Genomic DNA, 21,657 nt, shown 5'->3' with positions numbered 1-21,657 from the left:
CCAACATCGGGAACATTCTTCCTGCATCTAACCTGTCCAGTCCCGTCAGAATCTTAGACATTTCTATGAGATCCCCTTTCACCCTTCTAAACTTCAGTGTATAAAGGCCCAGTTGATCCAGTCTCTCCTCATGTGTCAGTCCTGCCATCCCGGGAATCAGTCTGGTGAACCTTCGCTGCACTCCCTCAATAGCAAGAACTTCCTTCCTCAGGTTAGGAGACCAAAACTGAACACAATATTCTAGGTGAGGCCTCACCAAGGCCCTGTACAACTGCAGTAAGAGCTCCCTGCTCCTATACTCAAAAGCCCGAGTTATGAAGGCCAACATACCATTTTCCTTCTTTACCGCCTGTTGCACCTGCATGCCAACTTTCAATGAGTGATGTACCATGACACCCAGGTCTCGTTGCACCTCCCTTTTTCCTAATCTGCCATTCAGATAATATTCTGCCTTTGTGTTTTTGCCCCCAAAGTGGATAACCTCACATTTATCCACATTATATTGCATCTGCCATGCACCCTGCAGCCTCTTAGCGCCATCCAGTTTAATCTCATCTGAAAACTTGGACATATTACACTCAATTGAGATAATCACCAGCATTAGTGGGGTAGTGCTGGACAGGCTAATGGGACTCAAGGTGGACAAGTCCCCTGTTCCTGATGAAATGCATCCCAGGGTATTAAAAGAGATGGCGGAAGTTATAGCAGATGCATTCGTTATATAATCTACCAAAATTCTCTGGACTCTGGGGAGGTACCAGCGAATTGGAAAGCAGCTAATGTAACGCCTCTGTTTAAAAAAAGGGGGCAGACAAAAGGCAGGTAACTATAGGCCGGTTAGTTTAACATCTGTATTGGGAAAAATGCTTGAAGCTATCATTTAAGGAATAAATAGCGGGACATCTAGATAGGAATAGTGCAATCAAGCAGACGCAACATGGATTCATGAAGGGGAAATCATGTTTAACTAATTTACTGGAATTCCTTGAGGATATAACGAACATGGTAGATAGAGGCGTACCGATGGATGTGGTGTATTTAGATTTCCAAAAGGCATTCGATAAGGTGCCACACAAAAGGTTACTGCAGAAGATAAAGGTACGCGGAGTCAGAGGAAATGTATTAGCATGGATAGAGAATTGGCTGGCTAACAGAAAGCAGAGTCGGGATAAATGGGTCCTTTTCGGGTTGGAAATCAGTGGTTAGTGGTGTGCCACAGGGATCGGTGCTGGGACCACAACTGTTTACAATATACATAGATGACCTGGAAGAGGGGACAGAGTGTAGTGTAACAAAATTTGCAGATGACACAAAGATTAGTGAGAAAGCAGGTTGTGTAGAGGACACAGAAAGGCTGCAAAGAGATTTAGATAGGTTAAGCGAATGGGCTAAGGTTTGGCAGATGGAATACAATGTCGGAAAATGTGAGGTCATCCAACTTGGAAAAAAAAACAGTAAAAGGGAATATTATTTGAATGGGGAGAAATTACAACATGCTGCGGTGCAGAGGGACCTGGGGGTTCTTGTGCATGAAACTCTTTTGAGTTTACCTGCGAAAACATAAAACATTAAACGGTGCCACCCGACCTGGGTGACACTCCAGACATTTACAAGGCCCTTTTTTCCCCCCCCCCTTTTTTTTTTTTTTTTTTGTGTTTTTCTTTTTTGGTTTTTTTTTTGGGCACTAAAATCACAATTTTCCCCAGTGCTTCTTGTGCATGAATCCCAAAAAGTTAATTTGCAGGTGCAGCAGATAATCAGGAAGGCGAATGGAATGTTGGCCTTCATTGCGAGAGGGATGGAGTACAAAAGCAGGGAGGTCCTGCTGCAACTGTACAGGGTATTGGTGAGGCCGCACCTGGAGTACTGTGTGCAGTTTTGGTCACCTTACTAAAGGAAGGATATACTAGCTTTGGAGGGGGTACAGAGACGATTCACTAGGCTGATTCCGGAGATGAGGGGGTTACCTTATGATGATAGATTGAGTAGACTGGGTCTTTACTCATTGGAGTTCAGAAGGATGAGGGGTGATCTTATGGAAACATTTAAAATAATGAAAGGGATAGACAAGATAGAGGCAGAGAGGTTGTTTCCACTGGTCGGGGAGACTAGAACTAGGGGGCACAGCCTCAAAATACGGGGGAGCCAATTTAAAACCGAGTTGAGAAGGAATTTCTTCTCCCAGAGGGTTGTGAATCTGTGGAATTCTCTGCCCAGGGAAGCAGTTGAGGCTAGCTCATTGAATGTATTCAAGTCATAGATAGATAGATTTTTAACCAATAAGGGAATTAAGGGTTATGGGGAGCGGGCGGGTAAGTGGAGCTGAGTCCACGGCCAGATCAGCCATGATCTTGTTGAATGGCGGAGCAGGCTCGAGGGGCTCGATGGCCTACTCCTGTTCCATGTTCTTATGTTCTTATTCCTTCATCCAAATTATTAATGTATATTGTAAATAGCTGGGGTCCCAGCATTGAGCCCTGCGGCACACCACTAGTCACTGCCTGGCATTCTGAAAAGGACCCGTTTATCCCGACTCTCGGCTTTCTGTCTGCCAACCAGTTCTCTATCCACGTCAGTGCATAACCACCAATACCATGTGCTTTAATTTTGCACACCAATCTCTTGTGTGGAACCTTGTCAAAAGCCTTTTGAAAGTCCAAATACACCACATCCACTGGTTCTCCCTTTTCCACTCTACTAGTTACATCCTTAATAAATTCTAAAAGATTTGTCAAGCATGGTTTCTCTTTCATAAATCCATGTTGATTTGGACCGATCCTGTCACTGCTTTCCAAATGCGCTGTTATTTCATCTTTAATAATTGATTCCAACATTTTCCCCACTAATGTCAGCATAACTGATCTATAATTACCCGTTTTCTCACTCCCTCCTTTTTTTAAAAAGTGGTGTTACATTAGCTACCCTCCAGTACATAGGAAATGATCCAGATTCGATAGACTGTTGGAAAATGATCCCCAATACATCCACTATTTCTAGGGCCACTTCCTTAATTACTCTGGGATGCAGACTATCAGGCCCCGGGGATTTATCGGCCTTCAATCCCATCAACTTCCCGAACGCAATTTCCTGCCTAATAAGGATATCCTTCAGTTCCTCCTTTTCACTAGACCCTCGGTCCCCTTGTACTTCCGGAAGGTTATTTGTGTCTTCCTTCGTGAAGACAGAACCAAAGTATTTGTTCAACTGGTCTGCCATTTCTTTGTTCCCCATTATAAATTCACCTGAATGTGACTTCAAGGGACCTACGTTTGTCTTCACTAATCTTTTCCTTTTCACATATCTATAGAAGTTTTTGCAGTCAGTTTTTATGTTCCCGGCAAGCTTCCTCTCATTTTCCCTCTCCTAATTAAACCCTTTATCCTCCTTTGCTGAATTCTAAATATCTCCCAGCCCTCAAAATTGCTGCTTTTTCTGGCCAATTTATATGCCTCTTCTTTGGTGTTAACACTATCCTTAATTTCCCTTGTTAGCCATGGTTGAGCCACCTTCCCCGTTTTATTTTTACTCCAGACAGGGAGTACAATTGTTGAAGTTCATCCATGTGATCTTTAAATGTTTGCCATTGCCAATCCACCGTCAACCCTTTAAGTATCATCTGCCAGTCTAAATTCCTTAAGTTCAGGACCCTTGTCTCTGAATTAATTGTATCACTCTCCATCTTAATGAAGAATTCTACCATATTATGGTCACTCTTCCCCAAGGGGCCTCGCACAACAAGATTGCTAATTAGTCCTTTCTCATTACACATCATCCAGTCTAGGATGGCCAGCCCTCTACTTGGTTCCTCGACATATTGGTCTAGAAAACTATCCCTAATACACTCCAGGAAATCCTCCTCCACTGTATTGCTACTAGTTTGGTTAGCCCAATCTATATGTAGATTAAAGTCGCCTATGATAACTGCTGTATGTTGATTGCATGCATCCCTAATCTCTTGTTTGATGCTGTCCCCAACCTCACTGCTACTGTTTGGTGGTCTGTACACAACTCCCACTAACGTTTTCTGCCCTTTGGCATTCCGCAGCTCCACCCATACAGATTCCACATCATCCAAGCTAATGTCCTTCCTTACTATTGCGTTAATTTCCTCTTTAACCAGCAATGCTACCCCACCTTCTTTTCCTTTCTGTCTATCCTTCTTGAATGTCGAATACCCCTGGATGTTGAGTTCCCAGCCTTGGTCACCCTGGAGCCATGTCTCCGTGATGCCCATGATATCATATTCATTAATTGCTGCCTGTGCAGTTAATTCGTCCACCTTATTCCGAATACTCCTCGCATTGAGGCACAGAGCCTTCAGGCTTGTCTTTTTAAGACACTTTGCCCCTTTAGAATTTTGTTGCAATATGGCCCTTTTTGATTTTTGCCTTGGGTTTCTCTGTCCTCCACTTTTACTATTCTCCTTTCTCTCTTTTGCTTCTGCCCCCATTCTACTTCCCTCTGTCTCCCTGCATAGGTTCTCATCCCCCTGCCATATTAGTTTAGCACCTCCCAACAGCACTAGCAAACACTCCCCCGAGGACGTTGATTCCAATCCTGCCCTGGTGCAGACCATCCTGTTTGTACTGGTCCCACCTCCCCCAGAACCGGTTCCAATGTTTCAGGAATTTGAATCCCTCCCTTCTGCACCACTCTTCAAGCCACATATTCATCTGAGCTATCCTGCGATTCCTGCTCTGACTAGCACGTGGCACTGGCAGCCATCCTGAGATTACTACCTTTGAGGTCCTACTTTTTAATTTAACTCCTAGCTCCATAAATTCAGCTTGTAGAACCTCATCCCGTCTTTTTCCTATATCGTTGGTACCTATATGCACCACGACAACTGGCTGTTCACCCCCCACCCCCCTCCAAAATGTCCTGCAGCCGCTCTGAGACATCTTTGACCCTTGCACCAGGGAGGCAACATACCATCCTGGAGTCTCGATTGCGGCCGCAGAAACATCTATCTATTCCCCTTACAATTCAATCCCCTACCACTATAGCTCTCCCACTCTCGAGAGTAACAAGTGTTTCATTCTTTTCAAATGAGCGAACTATTTGGGCAGAGAATTACAGGTTTATTAACTTCATGCCACGTACAGGTAGTTTTATTTTTACCATCACTTACACCAATCATCACACACTCCAGGTGTATATCAGGAGATTGTGTGTGATGGTGAGGCGATCAGTGCAGAGACCAGTGTGTGCTGCTCATTATCCTCAGTGTGATTGAATCCCCTTTCCCACTGAATACTGTGGACAGACATGGTCACCTTGGTAACGGAATGGTCAGTGTGACATCACTTTCTAAACAAGACAATGGGTTATCAATAAATGGTAATGATATTAAACTATCTGCAATTACATTCTGAATAAATGGATATAAAATAGTGAAAAATAACTGGTGAAGATAATCATTTATTTTTGCAGAATGCACTTGCAAACATTAAGAATGATGTACTTTGTACACCCACACATCGCACATATATAGAGTGAGGTGTGTGCTTTTTTCCCCGTTGTTCCTCTTAACCAGATGAGAGTAAATGAACCAGGCGGACATTAGGACCCTGCGGCTGCCCATCCGGCGGTGCTGTAAGGTCCCGGTTCCAGGCTCTGTCTGACACAATCAGTGGGCCAGGCAAAGCTCAATGGAAAACACTGCAGGAAAAACAATCCTTAGCATTAAAATCTGTGAACAGTTGGCACAGGACACAGTGTGAATTAGTGACCTTTAACACACAGAGTGCCACTAAGTAATGCAAAGTGAATTGTTCCCCTTCAGTCCTGTCCCTCAATCCCAGTCCATCTCTGGGAGATTGTTACAAGATTCACCCCATCCTCTCAACACAAATATTACCCACACAATACCAGATCAACAGGACATTGCCCACAGCTGCTGATAGCTATTAACAAGAATAAACCTGCTTCTAAGTAAAAAGCAAAATGATTGCATCCTCTCACACATGCAAATACATATCTTTACGATTATCAATATTTATCTACTCCTCCATCTATCAACTGTCTCTCTATCTGACAGATGCAAGGTCTGGTTCAGTATTAGCTGAGACATGTTCTATTGCAATATAAAGTGAGAAAGGGAATCGTGTCAAGTAAACGAGTTAGGGCCTCGTGTAATATAAACACAGACAGGGTCTAGTGCAGTAATAACTGATACAGGGCCCAGAGTGATGTAAACAGAGACAGGGTCTAGTGAAATACAGAGACAGAGTGTGGTGCAATATTAACATAGACAGGGTCTAGTGTAATATAAACAGAGACAGGGTCTAGTGTAATATAAACAGAGACAGGGTCTAGTGTAATATAAACAGGGACAGGGTCTAGTGTAATATAAACAGAGACAGGGTCTAGTGTAATATAAACAGAGACAGGGTCTAGTGTAATATAAACAGGGACAGGGTCTAGTGTAATATAAACAGAGACAGGGTCTAGTGTAATATAAACAGAGACAGGGTCTAGTGTAATATAAACAGAGACAGGGTCGAGTGTAATATAAACAGAGACAGGGTCCAGTGTAATATAAACAGAGACAGGGTCTAGTGTAATATAAACAGAGGCAGGGTCTAGTATAATATAAACAGCGACAGGGTCTAGTGTAATATGAACAGAGACAGGGCCTAGTGTAATATAAACACAGACAGGGCCTAGTGTAATCTAAACAGAGACAAGGCCTAGTGTAATATAGACAGAGACAGGGCCCTGTGTAATATAAACACAGACAGGGCCTAGTGTAATCTAAACAGAGACAAGGCCTAGTGTAATATAGACAGAGACAGGGCCCTGTGTAATATAAACAGAGACATGGTCTAGTGTAATATGAACAGAGACATGATGTAGTTATTGAGTCACAGAGTCGAAGAATGATACATTTCAGATCGTATACATCCAGCCCACTGGTGCCTGTGCCGGAACTCATGTGAAAGATCTGACCAATTATCCCACTCCACCTGCTCCTTCCCAATATCACAATTAGTCCTACTCCCCCGGCTCCTTCCCAATATCCCAATTAGTCCCATTCCCCCTACTCTTTCCCAATATCCCTGCATTTTTTCCAATTCAAGTATTTGCTCAATTCCCTTTAGAAACTTATTACTGAATCTGCTCCTGGCACCCTTTCAGGCCGTGTATTCCAGATCATAACAGCTCACTGTGTACTTTCTTTCCTCATTTCGCCTCTGATTCTTTCGCTAGTTAAATCTGTGTCCTCTGGTTACACACCCTTCAGTCTCTGGAAACTAGTTGAGAACATAAGAGCATAAGAATTGGAAGCAGGGGTAGGCCATACAGCACTTGGAGCCTGCTCTGTCACTTGATAAGATCATGGTTAATCATCGACCTCAATTCTACTTTCAGGCCTGTTCCCCATAGTCCCGTGATTCTCCTCGAGTCCATAAATCTATCTATCTTAGCCTTGGATATACTCAATGACTCGGCATCCACAGTCCTTTTAGGTAGAGAATTCCCAAGATTCACAACCCTCTGAGTGAAGACATTCCTCCTCAACTTGGTCTGAAAAGGCATACCCCTTATCCTGACACTATGCCCCCTATTTCTGGACTCTCCAGCCAGGGGAAGCAACCTCTCGGCATCTACCCTGTCAATCCCCCTCAGAATCTTATATTTTTCAATGAGATCCTCTCTCATTCTTCTAAACTCCAGAGAATATAATCTACTCAATCTCTCCTCATAGAACAACCCCTTCATCCCAGGGATCAATCTGGTGAACCTTTGTTGGATCGCCTCTGTGGTCTCACCAAAGCCCTGTACAATTGTAGTAAGACTTTCTCACTCTTGTACTCCAACCCCCTTGCAATAAAGGCCAACATGCCATTCACCTTCCTAATTGCTTGCTGTACCTGCATGCCAACTATGTGTTTCCTGTACGAGGACACCCAAGCCTCTCGGAACACCCAACATTTAACATTTTCTCACAACTTAAAACATTCTGTTTTTCTGTCCTTCCTAATAAAGTGAATAACCTCACAGTTCCCCACATTATGCTTCATCTGCCACCTTATTATCCACTCTCTTAACCTGTGCATATCCCTTTGCAGATGCTTTGTGTTCTCCTCACAGCTTACTGTCCCACCCATCCCTGATACTGCTCCCGATACCCAGCACCTCTCGATACTGCTCCAGATACCTGTCATCTCTTGAACCACTGCATCAAGATTGGGATCAAATGACTGGACTGAGGCCTGTCTTGGATTGAAAACATGAGGACCACTGTGTCACCATCTACAGCAGCAAGTCAACAAGGCTTCTGCGACTGCACCTTCTAAACCCACAATCTCCACCGTGTAGAAGGACAAGGACAGCAGGTCCAGTTTAACATTGGAGTTAATCCAGAAATGTAATAGAAAGACCAGCACCTCCAAGTTCCCCTCGAAGTCACACACCATCCTGACCTCAGCACATAGACTGCAGCATGGTTCAAGAAGGCAGCGGCTCACCACCACCTTCTAAAGGGGCAATTAAGGATGGGCAATAAATGCCGACCTGGCTCGCCCAAATCCAGAGAATGAATGAAGAAATAAAGAATGAACTCACAGTGAGAAAGGAGCTGCGGAGCTGCAGAACTGCCGACACCGTCAGCTTTAAGGAGGCCTTTCCCTTTGGAGATCGTATTGCCCATTGAGTTTGATTAAACTGATGTTAAAGTAACAATGCTGCTTTGCCCTGTGACAATAACAGATTATCAGAATATTTCCCATAATTTGAAATCGAATGTCAGACTTGGACATTTTGTAGATTCAGCTTTTAAAAAGTTGTGGGAACTCTGTTCTAAGATGGATTCCACCCAGTTCGTAACAAGTCCTCAATCAGCTTGTCTTGTCATTGAGGTATCAAGGACTAGGCACACGGTGTTTAAAAGAAAGCTGATTGATTTATTTGACATTTATACAGATTATCAAACTATAGCCCAGTTATAGGCAGAAACAAATCCCAACTTCCAGAATTAACATAGTTCTGTCTTGGGTGTAATTAACAGCAGAATCCAACCTCTGCAGTCAGTTGTGAACGTGTTGGTGTTTCAGGAGGTCGGATGATACAGCGAATCCCTTCGCACACACGGAGCAAGGGAACGGTCTCTCCTTCGTGTGAACTCGCTTGTTGTGTACCAGCAGGTGGGATGACTGAGTGAATCTCTTTCCACATTTGGTGCAAGTGAACGGCCTCTCCCCAGTGTGAACTCGCTTGTGTATCTGGAGACAGACTAACAGTGCGAATCCCTTCCCACAGACGGAGCAGCTGAATGGTCTCTCCCCAGTGTGAACTCGTTGGTGTGTCTGGAGGTTGGATAACTGAGTGAATCTCTTCCCACAGACAGAGCAGCTGAACGGCCTCTCTCCAGTGTGAACTCGCTGGTGTTTCAGAAGGGTGGATGACAAAGCGAATCCCTTCCCACATTCAGAGCAAGGGAATAACCTCTCCTCAGTGTGAACTCGTTTGTGTGTCAGCAGGTTGGATAACCGAGTGAATCCCTTCTCACACACAGAGCAAGTGAACGGCCTCCCCTCAGTGTGAACTCGCTTGTTGTGTGCCAACAGGCCGGATGACTGAGTGAATCCCTTCCCACAGACGGAGCAGGTGAACGGCCTCTCCCCAGTATGAACTCGCTGGTGATTCAGCAGGGTAGCTGACTGAGTGAATCCTTTCCCACAGACGGAGCAGGTGAACGGCCTCTCCCCGGTGTGAACTCGCTGGTGATTCAGCAGGGAAGCTGCCTGAGTGAATCCCTTCCCACAAATGGAGCAGGTGAACGGCCTCTCCCCAGTGTGAACACGTTTGTGCGTCAGCAGGTTGGATAACTGAGCAAATCCCTTCTCACACACAGAGCAGCTGAATGGCCTCTCCGCAGTGTGAAATCGTCGATGAGTTTCCAACTTGGACGGGTAATTGAATCTCTTCCCACAGTCCTCACATTTCCACGGTTTCTCCATGGTGTCGGTGTCCATGTGTTTGTCCAGGTTGGATGATCAGTTGAAGCCTCATCCACACACAGAACACATGTACGGTATCTCCCCGCTGTGCAATGTTTTTTTCAGGCTGTGTAACTGGTTAAAGCTCTTTCCACAGTCAGTGCACTGGAACACTCTCACTCGGGTGTGTGTGTGTCTCGGTGCTTTTCCAGTCACACTGATGTTTGAAATCGTTTCCCACAGACATAACAAACAAACATTTCTCCTTCCACTTTCCAGGTCCGATGATATTCAGATCCTGATGACTCGAGTGACTCTGTCAGATCTTGATGTGATGTTTGGTTTTGAGTTTCCCGCCTGTAAATCCTCCCCTTCTAATACCCTGCAAAGGGAGTTTACAAAAGTCATCACTGTAAGTACATGATAGAAATTCACAACAGACAATTCTAGTTTCTATACAATGTTTCTTCACACGCCCGGAACCATTTAACCCAGTCTGTTAATTGCTTTCAGCTACTGAACTTAACGTGTACCCCACAGCATCTCTATCACCTTCAATGTGCGAATAGAGCATCGCGCCTGCAAATCTGGTTTACAATTTACTCAGCAAATGTATTGAATAGAAGATGAATAAGTAAACAGATCATGGCCTAACATTACAGCTCTATATTCATAGCAGAAAGTCTGTTATCTAACTCCTCGAGTGGACAAAATAAAGATCCAAAATGCAAGAGTCCCTCGAATTCTTTGTTAAAACATTTCAAATCTTGCCCGGTTTCTTCCTTATTACTGAATTACCCCTCCCTGGTGGGAGTCGATATTGGTCAAAAACTACAAATTGTAAATTTGTAACCTTCAGTTTCAAGCTGACCAGATCTTTCTCTCAGAGAATCTCCAAAATGATTATTTGATTTAAACACAGCTCTCGTCTCCTTTAAATCCAGGAATTAGAGTTCCTGGGAATTTGAATACTTGACCACATAAATTTAAAAGGGCATGTCAGTGAATTATTCATCTCTCCAGCCTCTAACCGATGAAACTTGTAACACCGAGCCTGAAATTCCACTTACATGCACCGGATTCCAAACCTGGGACTGTACATGGTGATTCTAACCCTGGGACTGTACATGGGGATTCAAAACCTAGGACTGTACATGGGAATTCTAATCCTGGAACTGCACAAGGGGATTCTCATCCTGGGACTGTACATGGGGATTCTAACCCTGGGACTGTACATGGGGATTCTCACCCTGGGACTGTACATGGGGATTCTATCCCTGGGACTGTACATGGGGATTCTCGCCCTGGGACTGCACAAGGGGATTCTCACCCTGGGACTGCACAAGGGGATTCTCACCCTGGGACTGTACATGGGGATTCTAATCCTGGGACTGTACATGGGGATTCTAACCCTGGGACTGTACATGGGGATTCTATCCCTGGGACTGTACATGGGGATTCTAACCCTAGGACTGTACATGGGGATTCTAACCCTGGGACTGTACATGGGGATCCTCACCCTGGGACTACAGGGGGATTCTATCCCTGCGACTGTACAAGGGGATTGTAACCCTGGGAATATACGTGCAGATTTTAATCCTAGGACTGTTGAACGGGGCCCAGCTCTGCGGCTGGCTCTTCTGTTAGAATTGTGTGGGATGTAAACCATAAGCTGGGCACTTACCAACGCCTTCAGGAGAGCTGGTGAGAAATACGATGTGTGGAGAGTGGGAATAAAACAAATGATGCGATTTCACTCCCGGGCACTGGGACCCGGTTGGGAACACACACTGCAGCCCCACCCATTCTGTAGCAAGATGGCTGCGCATGCGCTGTTACGCCATGAAGCGAGCGGGCCGCACTTTGAACCTTCCCGCCTTCCTGCACAAAGATGGCGGTTAATTTGGGCCTGTTAACGGGAGAAAAGCCCGTCGCTGCAAACGCGGGAGTTTCGGGTTATTACTCGGGGCTTGCGGCCTGCACCAGATGTTTATGAAGCTTCCCCGCCCACTTGCCGATCGATGACTCCCCTGCGCCCCGCTGATTCTCACCCGGTGCAGAGTCCGGCTCCAGCCTGAGCTCGGCTCAGCGTTCGTATGTCTCCGGTGCTCGCTCTGCGCATGCTCAGCTCACACTGCCCGGGAGATTGACAGCAGCTCCGGACCAATAGAAAGAGCAGGGGGTGGGGCTGGAGGACCGGGCGGGCGGTTGGTCCTCCAATCAATTGGAGTGTGAGAGGGGCGGGGCTTGCGGCCCCTCAGTGGGCGGGGCTGAGCCCGGATCTCGCTCACTGAGCATGCGTGGCCAGAGCAGCCGGATGTTGGTGGAATAGACGCTTCGGGAAGGCGGTAGGATATGGTGGCCGCGGGGGTGGATGTGGACCCGCGGGTGGGCCGGCGAGCATCATAAACACCCGGTGTAGGCCTCAGGCGCAGAATAAGAGCCCGCAGGCCCCGTGGTTGCCCCGCGGTGACAGGCCCGGGTCAGCGGGGTCTCTGGCCGCCATCTTGGGCAGGGCGGGGTCACGGCGCATGCGCGGCCGCCTTGGCCAGGAACAATGAATGGCGGGGCTTCAGGGTCCCAGTGTCCGCGAGACGCAGTAACCCGGGCAACAGGCGCGTCATCACCTCACAGCAGTAACCCGGGCAACAGGCGCGTCATCACCTCACAGCAGTAACCCGGGCAACAGGCGCGTCTTCACCTCACAGCAGTAACATGGAAAATAGGTGCAGGAGTAGGCCATTCGGCCCTTCGAGCCTGCACCGCCATTCAGTAAGATCATTCCCTCAGTACCCCTTTCCTGCTTTCTCTCCATATCCCTTGACCGTAACTCCCTCTTGAATATATCCAATGAACTGGCATCAACAACTCTCTGCGGTAGGGAATTCCACAGGAAGTTTCTCCTCATCTCAGTCCTAAATGGCTTACCCCTTATCCTCAGACTGTGTCCCCTTGTTCTGGACTTTCCCAACATCGGGAACATTCTTCCTACATCTAACCTGTCCAGTCCCGTCAGAATTTTATATGTTTCTATGAAATCCTCTCTCATCCTTCTAAACTCCAATGTATAAAGGCCCAATCGATCCAGTCTCTCCTCATATGTCAGTCCTGTCATTCCGGGAATCAGTCTGGCGAACCTTCGCTGCACTCGCTACAGGAGTGACCGAGGTCCCATCCCACTCCTGCCTCCGCCCGGTAGGAAGGTCACCAACCCAAACCCCTTGTCAAACGGTTTGCCCGTTTGGGTCACCCTGACCCCAACCGCCCCCCCCCCCCCCCCCCAGCCCAACAAGACAGCAACGCAGGTACTGGTGGAGGGGGAGGAGGGGATACATGTGGGACCTGTCCACACAGCGCTCGCATGGAAGGCCCAGTCTCCATCCCTGGCTCCATCTGAGTTAACCTGATCTCTGCCGGTGTGCAGGAATAGGGACATGATTGGAGCTTGATGTCGCAGGGCTGGGCTGGGGGGGTGGGGTTTGCAAATCAGCCGAGATCGCTGCTCCTACTCGCTATCCAACGGCTCAAGAATTCAAGAGCAGGGAGGTTATGCTTAAATGTATAAAACACTAGTTACGCCACAGCCAGAATACTGCGATCAGTTCTGGTCACCACATTACAGGAAAGATATAATTGCACTAGAGAGGGTACAGAGGAGATTTATGAAGATGTTACCCTGGATTGCAGAATTATAGCTATGAGGAAAGATTGGATAGGCTGGGTTTGTTTTCTTTGGAACAGAGGAGGCTGAGGGGAGACTTTTCTGAAATGTATAAAATTAAGAGGGGCCTAGATAGAGTGAATAGGACGGACCTATTTCCCTCAGCAGAGGGTCAACAACCATTCGGTATAGATTTAAAGTAATTGGTAGGGAAATTTGAGAGTTGTGGGGGTCTGGAACTCACTGCCTGAAAGGGTGGTAGAGGCAGAAACCCTCACCACATTTAAAAAGTACTTGGATGTGCACTTGAAGTGCTGTAACCTACAGAGCTACGGACCAAGGGCTGAAAAATGTGATTTAGCTGGATAGCGCTTTGTCTGCCGGCGTGGACACGATGGGCCAAAATGAATTCCTTCTGTGTTGTAAATTTCTACGATTCTGTGACCCTTGTGAAGGGGTTAAGCATGTATGTGTGCCTAGAGCCTGTGCACGGGAGAGGCAATGTTTAGGGTTGGTTGTGAAGCCCTTCACAGGTGAATAGCTTGTTATCAAAATCTTACATCATAGTATGGGGGTCATTGCCTCGAAAAGGAGGAGATCTTGGGACATTACTGGAGAACACCGAGGGTTAATTAAAAGAAGACATTTATTGCTGACTCCTCTGTGACACCAGTCTCTGTCCGATCTTTTACAGATGTCAGGCTAGATGTCACTCCCTTGTCATTGGGCCCAGCCCGGGCTCACAGCCAGCAGAGGGTGCCCCAACATCTGGGGTGAGTTCAGCTCAGTCACCAAGTAAGTAAATACCGACACATTCCTCGGGGACGCCATGTAAATACTGACACACTCCATGGTGAACTCCCTGGAAATACTGACACACTCCTGGGGACTCCCTGTGCTACTTGCACAATCCCTGGAGACACCCTGTAAAAACTGACACACTCCCAGGGACCCCATGTAAATATCGACACAGTTTCAGGGACCCTTGTAAATACCGACACATCCCTAGGGACCCCCTGTAAACACAGACACTCTCATGGACCGCTGTAAATAGACACATTCCTGGGACCCCTGTAAATACTGACACACTCCCCGGGACCCCTTGTAAACATCGACAAACCCCCAGGGACCCCCTGTAAACACTGACACACTCCTAGGGACCCCTGTAAATACAGATGCACCATCGGGGGTCCTTGTAAATATGCACACATACCTGGGGACCCCCTGTAAACACTGACACAATCCCGAGGACCCCCTATAAGTATTGGCACACTCCTGGGGATCCCCTGTAAATACTGACACAATCCTGGTGACTACTTGTAAAGACTGACACACTATCGGGGGTCCTTGTAAATACAGGAACACTCCTGTCAACACCCTGTTATTACTGACACACTCCTGGATACCCGCTGTAAACACTGACACACAACCGGGGATCTGCTGTAAATACTGACACACTCCCGAGGAGCCCCTGTAAACACTGACACACTCCCGGGAACTCCCAGTAAAAACCGACACAATCCCAAGGACCCCCTGTAAATACTGACACACTCCCTGGGACACCTCCTGTAGATACTGACACATTCCTTGGGGATCCCCTGTATATACAGACACACTCCTGGGGACAGCCCCTGTACATATTGACATAATCCCCGGGCATCCTCTGTAAATACTGCCACACTCCCGGGGACTCCCGTAAACGCTTATACAGTCACCAGGACCCCTTGTAAATACTGAGACACTCCCGGGGACCCCTGTAAAAAGTGACACACTCACAGGGACCGCTTGTAAATACTGAGACACTCCCGGGAACCCCTGTAAATACAGATAAACTCCTGGGGACCCCTGCTAAGTACTGACTCACTCACTGCAACCTTCTATGAATATCAACACTCTCCCGGGCCCCCCTGTAAACACCGACACACCTCTGGAGACCCTCTGTAAATATAGACACACTCCTGGGGATCCTCTGTAAATACTGACACAGTCCTGGCGACTACTTGTAATTCCAACACACTATCGAGGGTCCTTGTAAATACAGGCGCACTCCCAGGGATCCCCTATAAATAGTGACACACTCACGGGGATCCCCTGTAAATAGTGACACGCTCACGGGGATCTCCTGTAAATACTGACACACGCCTGGCAACACCCCTTGTACACACTGACATATTCCCCGGGGATCCAATGTAAATACTGCCACACTTCCGGGGACCCACGTAAACGCTGACACAATCACAGGGACCACTTGTAAATACTGACACACTACTGGGGACCCCCTATAAACACTGACACACACCCGGGGAACCCCTGTAAATACTGACACACTCCTGGGTACCAGCTATAAACACTGACACACTCCCGGAAACTCTCAGTAAAAACCGACACACTCCCGGGGACCCCCTGTAAATACAGACAAACTCCCGGGGATCCCCTGAAAATACAGACACCCCGTGTACATGCTGACATACTCCCGGGGACCCCTGTAAAAACTGACACATTCCCGGGGACTCCCGGTAAATACTGACAAACACCCAGCGACCCCCTGTAAACACCGACACACTTGCAGGGGTTCCTGTAAATACTGACACGCCCCTGGGGACCCCCTGTCAACATTCAGACACTCCGGGATATCCCCTGTAAAAATCGACACATACCCGGGGACACCCTCTAAATACTGACACACACCCGGGGACACCCTCTAAATACAGACATACTCCCTGGGACAACCCCTGTAGATACTGACACATTCCCTGGGGATTCCCTGTAAATACAGACACACTCCTGGGGACACCCCTGTACACACTGACATATTCCCCGGGGATCTGCTGTAAATACTGCCACATTTCTGGAAACCCCCGTAAATACTGACACAGTCACAGGGACCCCTTGTAAATACTGAGACACTACCGGGGACCCCCTGTAAACACTGACGCACTCCCGGGGGCTACCTGTAAATACAGAAATCCCCGTACATGCTGACACACTCCCGGGAACTCTCGATAAATGCTGACATCTCCCAGGGACCCCCCGTAAACACCGACACAATAGCGGGGGTCCCTGTAAATACTGACACACTCCTGGGGATCCCCTGTCAACACTGTCACATCCCCGGGGACCTCCTGTAAACACTGACACACTCCTGGGGACCCCCTGTAAACACTGACACACTCCTGGGGATCCTCTGTAAATACTGACACAGTCCTGGCGACTACTTGTAAATACCGACATACTATCGGGGGTCCTTGTAAATACGTGCACACTCCTGGGGATTCCCTGTAAATACTGACACACTCCCAGGGATCCCCTGTAAATACTGACACACTCCCAGGAACTCCCTGTAAAAACCGACATACACCCGGGGGACCCCCTGTAAATACAGACAAACTTCTGGGGATCCCCTGTAAATACAGACACACTCCTGGGACACCCCCTGTACATACTGACATATTCCCCGGTGACGCCCTGTAAACACTGACACACTCCCGGGGAACCCCTGTAAACACTGACACACTCCCGGGGAACCCCTGTAAATACTGACACACTATTGGGGGTCCTTGTAAATTTGGGCACATTCCCGTGGACACCCTGTCATTACTGACACACTCCTGGGTACCTGATGTAAACACTGACACACACCCGGGGATCCCCTGTGAACACTGACACACTCCCAGCAACTCCCAGCAAAAATCGACACACTCCCAGGGACCCTCTGTAAATACAGACAAACTCCCGGGGATCCCCTGTAAATACAGACACTTCCTGTGCATATTGACACACTCCCTGGGACCCCTGTAAAAACTGACACACTCCCAGCGGCCCCCTGTCAACACAGATACTCCCGAGGACCCCCTGTAAGTACTGACACACTCTTGGGGACCCCCTGTAAACACAGACACGCTCCTGCGGGCAGCCCCTGTACATACTGACATAATCCCCGGGGATCCTCTGTAAATACTGCCACACTCCCGGGGACTCCCGTAAACGCTGATACAGTCACCAGGACCCCTTGTAAATACTGAGACACTCCCGAGGACCCATGTAAAAACTGACACACTCACAGGGACCGCTTGTAAATACAGATAAACTGCCGGGGAACCCCTGTAAATACAGATAAACCCCCGGGGACCTCCTGTAAATACTGAGACACTCCCAGGGACACCTCCTGTAAAAACTGACACACTCCCGGGGACTCCCGGTAAATACTGACACACCCCTGGTGACTCCCGTCAGTACTGAGAAACTCCCGGGGACCCCCTGCTAAGTACTGACTCACTCACTGCAGCTTCTATGAATATCAATACTCTCCCGGGACCCCCTGTAAACATCGACACACCTCTGGAGACCCCCTGTAAATATAGACACACTCCTGGGGATCCTCTGTAAATACTGACACAGTCCTGGCGACTATTTGTAATTCCAACACACTATCGGGGGTCCTTGTAAATACAGGCGCACTCCCAAGGATCCCCTGTAAATAGTGACACACTCACGGGGATCCCCTGTAAATAGTGACACACTCCCGGGAACTTCCAGTAAAAACCAACACACTCCCGGGGACCCTCTGTAAATACAGACAAACTCCCGGGGACTCCCTGTAAAAACCGACACACTCCCGGCGATCCCCTGTAAATACAGACAAACTCCCGGTGTTCCCCTGTAAATACAAACACACTCCTGGCAACATCCCTTGTACACACTGACATATTCCCCGGGGATCCAACGTAAATACTGCCACACTTCCGGGGACCCACGTAAACACTGACACACTCACTGGGACCACTTGTAAATACTGACACACTCCTGGGTACCAGCTGTAAACACTGACACACTCCCGGGGACCCCCTGTAAATACAGACAAACTCCCGAGGACCCCTGTAAATATGACACATTCCCAGGGACTCCCGGTAAATACTGACACACTTGCCGGGGTCCCTGTAAATACCGACACACCCAAGGGGACCCCTTGTTAACATTCAGACACTCCGGGATTTCCCCTGTTAATTACTGACTCACTCACGGGAACCCTCTATGAATACCGACACACTCTCCGGGGACTCCCTGTAAAAATCGACACACATCCGGGGACATCCTCTAAATATTGACACACACCCGGGGACACCCTCTAAATACAGACACACACCCGGGGACACCCTCTAAATACTGACACACACCCAGGGACACCCTGTAAATACAGACAAACTCCCGGGGACACCCTGTAAATACAGACACACTCTTGGGGGCAGCCCCTGTACACACTGACATATTCCCCGGGGACCTCCTGTAAATACTGCCACACTCCCGGGTACCCCCGTAAATACTGACACAGTCATAGGGACCCCTTGTAAATACTGAGACACTACCGGGGACCCCTGTAAAAACTTAGTCACTCCCGGTGACCCCCTGTAAACACTGACGCACTCCCGGGGGCTACCTGTAAATACAGAAATCCCCGTACATGCTGACACACTCCCGGGAACTCTCGATAAATGCTGACATCTCCCAGGGACCCCCCGTAAACACCGACATAATAGCGGGGGTCCGTGTAAATGCTGACACACCCCTGGGGACCCCCTTTCAACACTGACACATCCCCGGGGACCTCCTCTAAACACTGACACACCCCCGGGGACCTCCTATAAACACTGACACACTCCTGGGGATCCTCTGTAAACACTGACACACTCCCGGGGACCCCCTGTAAATATAGACACACTTCTGGGGATCCTCTGTAAACACTGACAGTCCTGGCGACTACCAGAGTCAGCACTTTTAGGGGAAGAGAGGGAGGGAAACCAGTGAATGTGGAACTGGGCCCAGCCAGACTCAGCACCTTCAGGGGTGGAGAGGGAGGGGAACCAGTGAGTATAGAACTGGAACCAGTGAGTGTAGAACTGAACCCAGCCAGAATTGGTGGTGAAAACTGGGAGTGGAGGAGAAACAGTCCAGAAATGTGCGATGGGTTTGGATTTCAGCACAACAGTGTGTGGGATAGGGATTTACACCTTTGGAAGAACAAGAGAGGATAGAATGTTCCATGGAAACTAGATGTGTCTATCTTGAATTTCTGTCTTGTACTGACAGCGATGAGTTTTGTTTTCTCCTTTTACAGAATATTAGAAGGGGAGATTTTCAGACAGGAAATACAAACCAAACATCACGTCAAGATCTGACGTAGTCAATCGATTCATCAGGACCTGAATATCATCGGTCTTTGAAAGTGGAAGGAGAAATGTTTGCCTGTTCTGTCTGTTGGAAAAGATTTCAAACATCAGTGTGACTGGAAAAGCACCGAGACACACACACCCAAGTGAGTGTTCCAGTGCACTACCTGTGGAAAGAGCTTTAACCAATTAAACAGCCTGAAAAATCATCGCACCATTCACAGCACGAAGAAACTGTAAACGTGTTGTGTGCGTGGGCGAGGCTTCAACCATGGAGAGTCACAAGGATACCCGCACCATGGAGAAACCGTGGAAATGTGGTGACTGTGGGAAGGCATTCAGATCACCGTCTGAGCTGGAAATTCATCGACGCAGTCACACTGGGGAGAGGCCATTCACCTGCTCAGAGTGTGGGAAGGGATTCACTGGGTCATCCCAACTTATAGCTCACCGGCGAGTTCACACCAGGGAGAGACCGTTCACCTGCTCTGAGTGTGGGAAGGGATTCACTTGTTCATCCATCCTGCGGATACACCAGCGAGTTCACACTGGGGAGAGGCCATTCACCTGCTCTCAGTGTGGGAAGGGATTTACTCAGTCATACCACCTGCTGACACACCAGCGAGTTCACACTGGGGAGAGGCCGTTCACCTGCTCTGAGTGTGGGAAGGGATTCACCCGATCATCCAACCTGCTGACACACCAGCGAGTTCACACTGGGGAGAGGCCATTCACCTGCTCAGAGTGTGGGAAGGGATTCACTACATCATCCACCCTGCTGACACACCAGCGACTTCATACTGGGGAGAGGCTGTTCACCTGCCCTGAGTGTGGGAAGGGGTTCATTCGGTCATCTGACCTGCTGAGACACCAGCGAGTTCACACTGGGGAGAGGCCATTCGCCTGCTCCGTGTGTGATAAGGGATTCACTTGTTCATCCGACCTGGTGAAACACCAGCGAGTTCACACTGGGGAGAGGCCATTCACCTGCTCTGAGTGTGGGAAGGGATTAACTACGTCATCCCACCTGCTGACACACCAGCGAGTTCACAAGTGACTGCAGGGGTTGTAATCTGCTGTTATTGCTGCTGTTAATCACATCCCAACTGAACCATGTTCATTCTGACAGTTGGGATTTGTTTCTGCTGATGTTAATAACCCTATAACTGGGCTGCACTTTAATATTCTGGATATACTGCTGATTGTGTTCTCGGGGCTGCAGTGTCCATTTAAGAAACACGGTGTGTAATCTTTCCCCTTAATTCAGCAATTCTAAACAGAAAGTTAGTTTGCAATAAAATGATGAACTTTGACTTTAATCCTAAATTGATCTTTGGTACAAAATCTGCAATAGTGTGTGAAAGTTTCTACTGAATAAAATGTCTAATTAGAAAGAGCTTGCTGACAATGCTTACTGACTTGCACATTACACACAGTGGCCTCTCCATTATCCACCAGAAAGAAGGGGAATGGGAATTGGTGGGGAATCCGTGTCCCCAAATGTTGCCCCTCCCATCTGGTGCAGCAATCCCCTCGGCATGGGAATAGAGACAAGTCCAGACCAAAACTGTGCGCAGTACTCCAGGTGTGGTTTTACCAATGCCTTGTACAGGTGTAGCAGGACTTCCCTACTTTCATACTCCATCCCCCTTGCAATAAAGGCCAGCATTCCATTTGCCTTCCTGATTACTTGCTGTATTTGCATGCTAACTTTTTGAGTTTCATGTAGAAGAACCTCCAGATCCCTCTGTACTACAGCATTTTGCAATAGTCCCCATTTAAATAATTTTGTTTTTTCTTTTTCCTACCAAAGGGGATAACCTGACATTTTACCACATTATGGTCCATCTGCCAGATTCTTGCCCGTTATACAAACATAGAAAATAGG

The 21,657-nt window shown here is 47.9% G+C and overlaps 2 protein-coding genes across 10 annotated transcripts in view; one reads left to right on the top strand and one right to left on the bottom strand.

The window, feature by feature from the left end:
* LOC139248876 (zinc finger protein 229-like) overlaps positions 1-21,159 on the top strand; it is a 28,740-nt gene extending 7,581 nt beyond the window's left edge. The window contains exon 3 of the mRNA XM_070872227.1: positions 20,049-21,159. Coding sequence (XP_070728328.1) covers positions 20,049-20,826 — 778 coding nt within the window. The 3' untranslated portion in view covers positions 20,827-21,159. The remainder of the gene's footprint in view (positions 1-20,048) is intronic.
* The window catches only part of LOC139248866 (zinc finger protein 235-like), a 161,450-nt gene that overhangs the window by 117,971 nt on the left and 21,822 nt on the right, over positions 1-21,657 (bottom strand). For 4 of the 9 annotated variants that reach the window (XM_070872205.1, XM_070872206.1, XM_070872212.1 and 1 more), the window contains one exon: positions 8,889-10,326. The exons of 2 other annotated variants lie outside the window; for them this stretch is intronic. In XM_070872205.1, coding sequence (XP_070728306.1) covers positions 9,033-9,980 — 948 coding nt within the window. In that variant the 5' untranslated portion in view covers positions 9,981-10,326 and the 3' untranslated portion in view covers positions 8,889-9,032. Of the gene's footprint in view, positions 1-8,888; positions 10,327-11,628; positions 11,925-11,995; positions 12,070-19,756; positions 19,812-21,657 lie in introns of those variants that run through there. 3 more of the 9 variants (XM_070872207.1, XM_070872209.1, XM_070872211.1) reach the window with 3 other exon arrangements.

This window comes from Pristiophorus japonicus, unplaced genomic scaffold (assembly GCF_044704955.1).
Source record: "Pristiophorus japonicus isolate sPriJap1 unplaced genomic scaffold, sPriJap1.hap1 HAP1_SCAFFOLD_298, whole genome shotgun sequence".
Classification (NCBI taxonomy): Eukaryota; Metazoa; Chordata; class Chondrichthyes; family Pristiophoridae; genus Pristiophorus; species Pristiophorus japonicus.
Note: the sequence above shows the minus strand (reverse complement) of the source record. Positions and strands in the feature narration are given on the sequence as shown.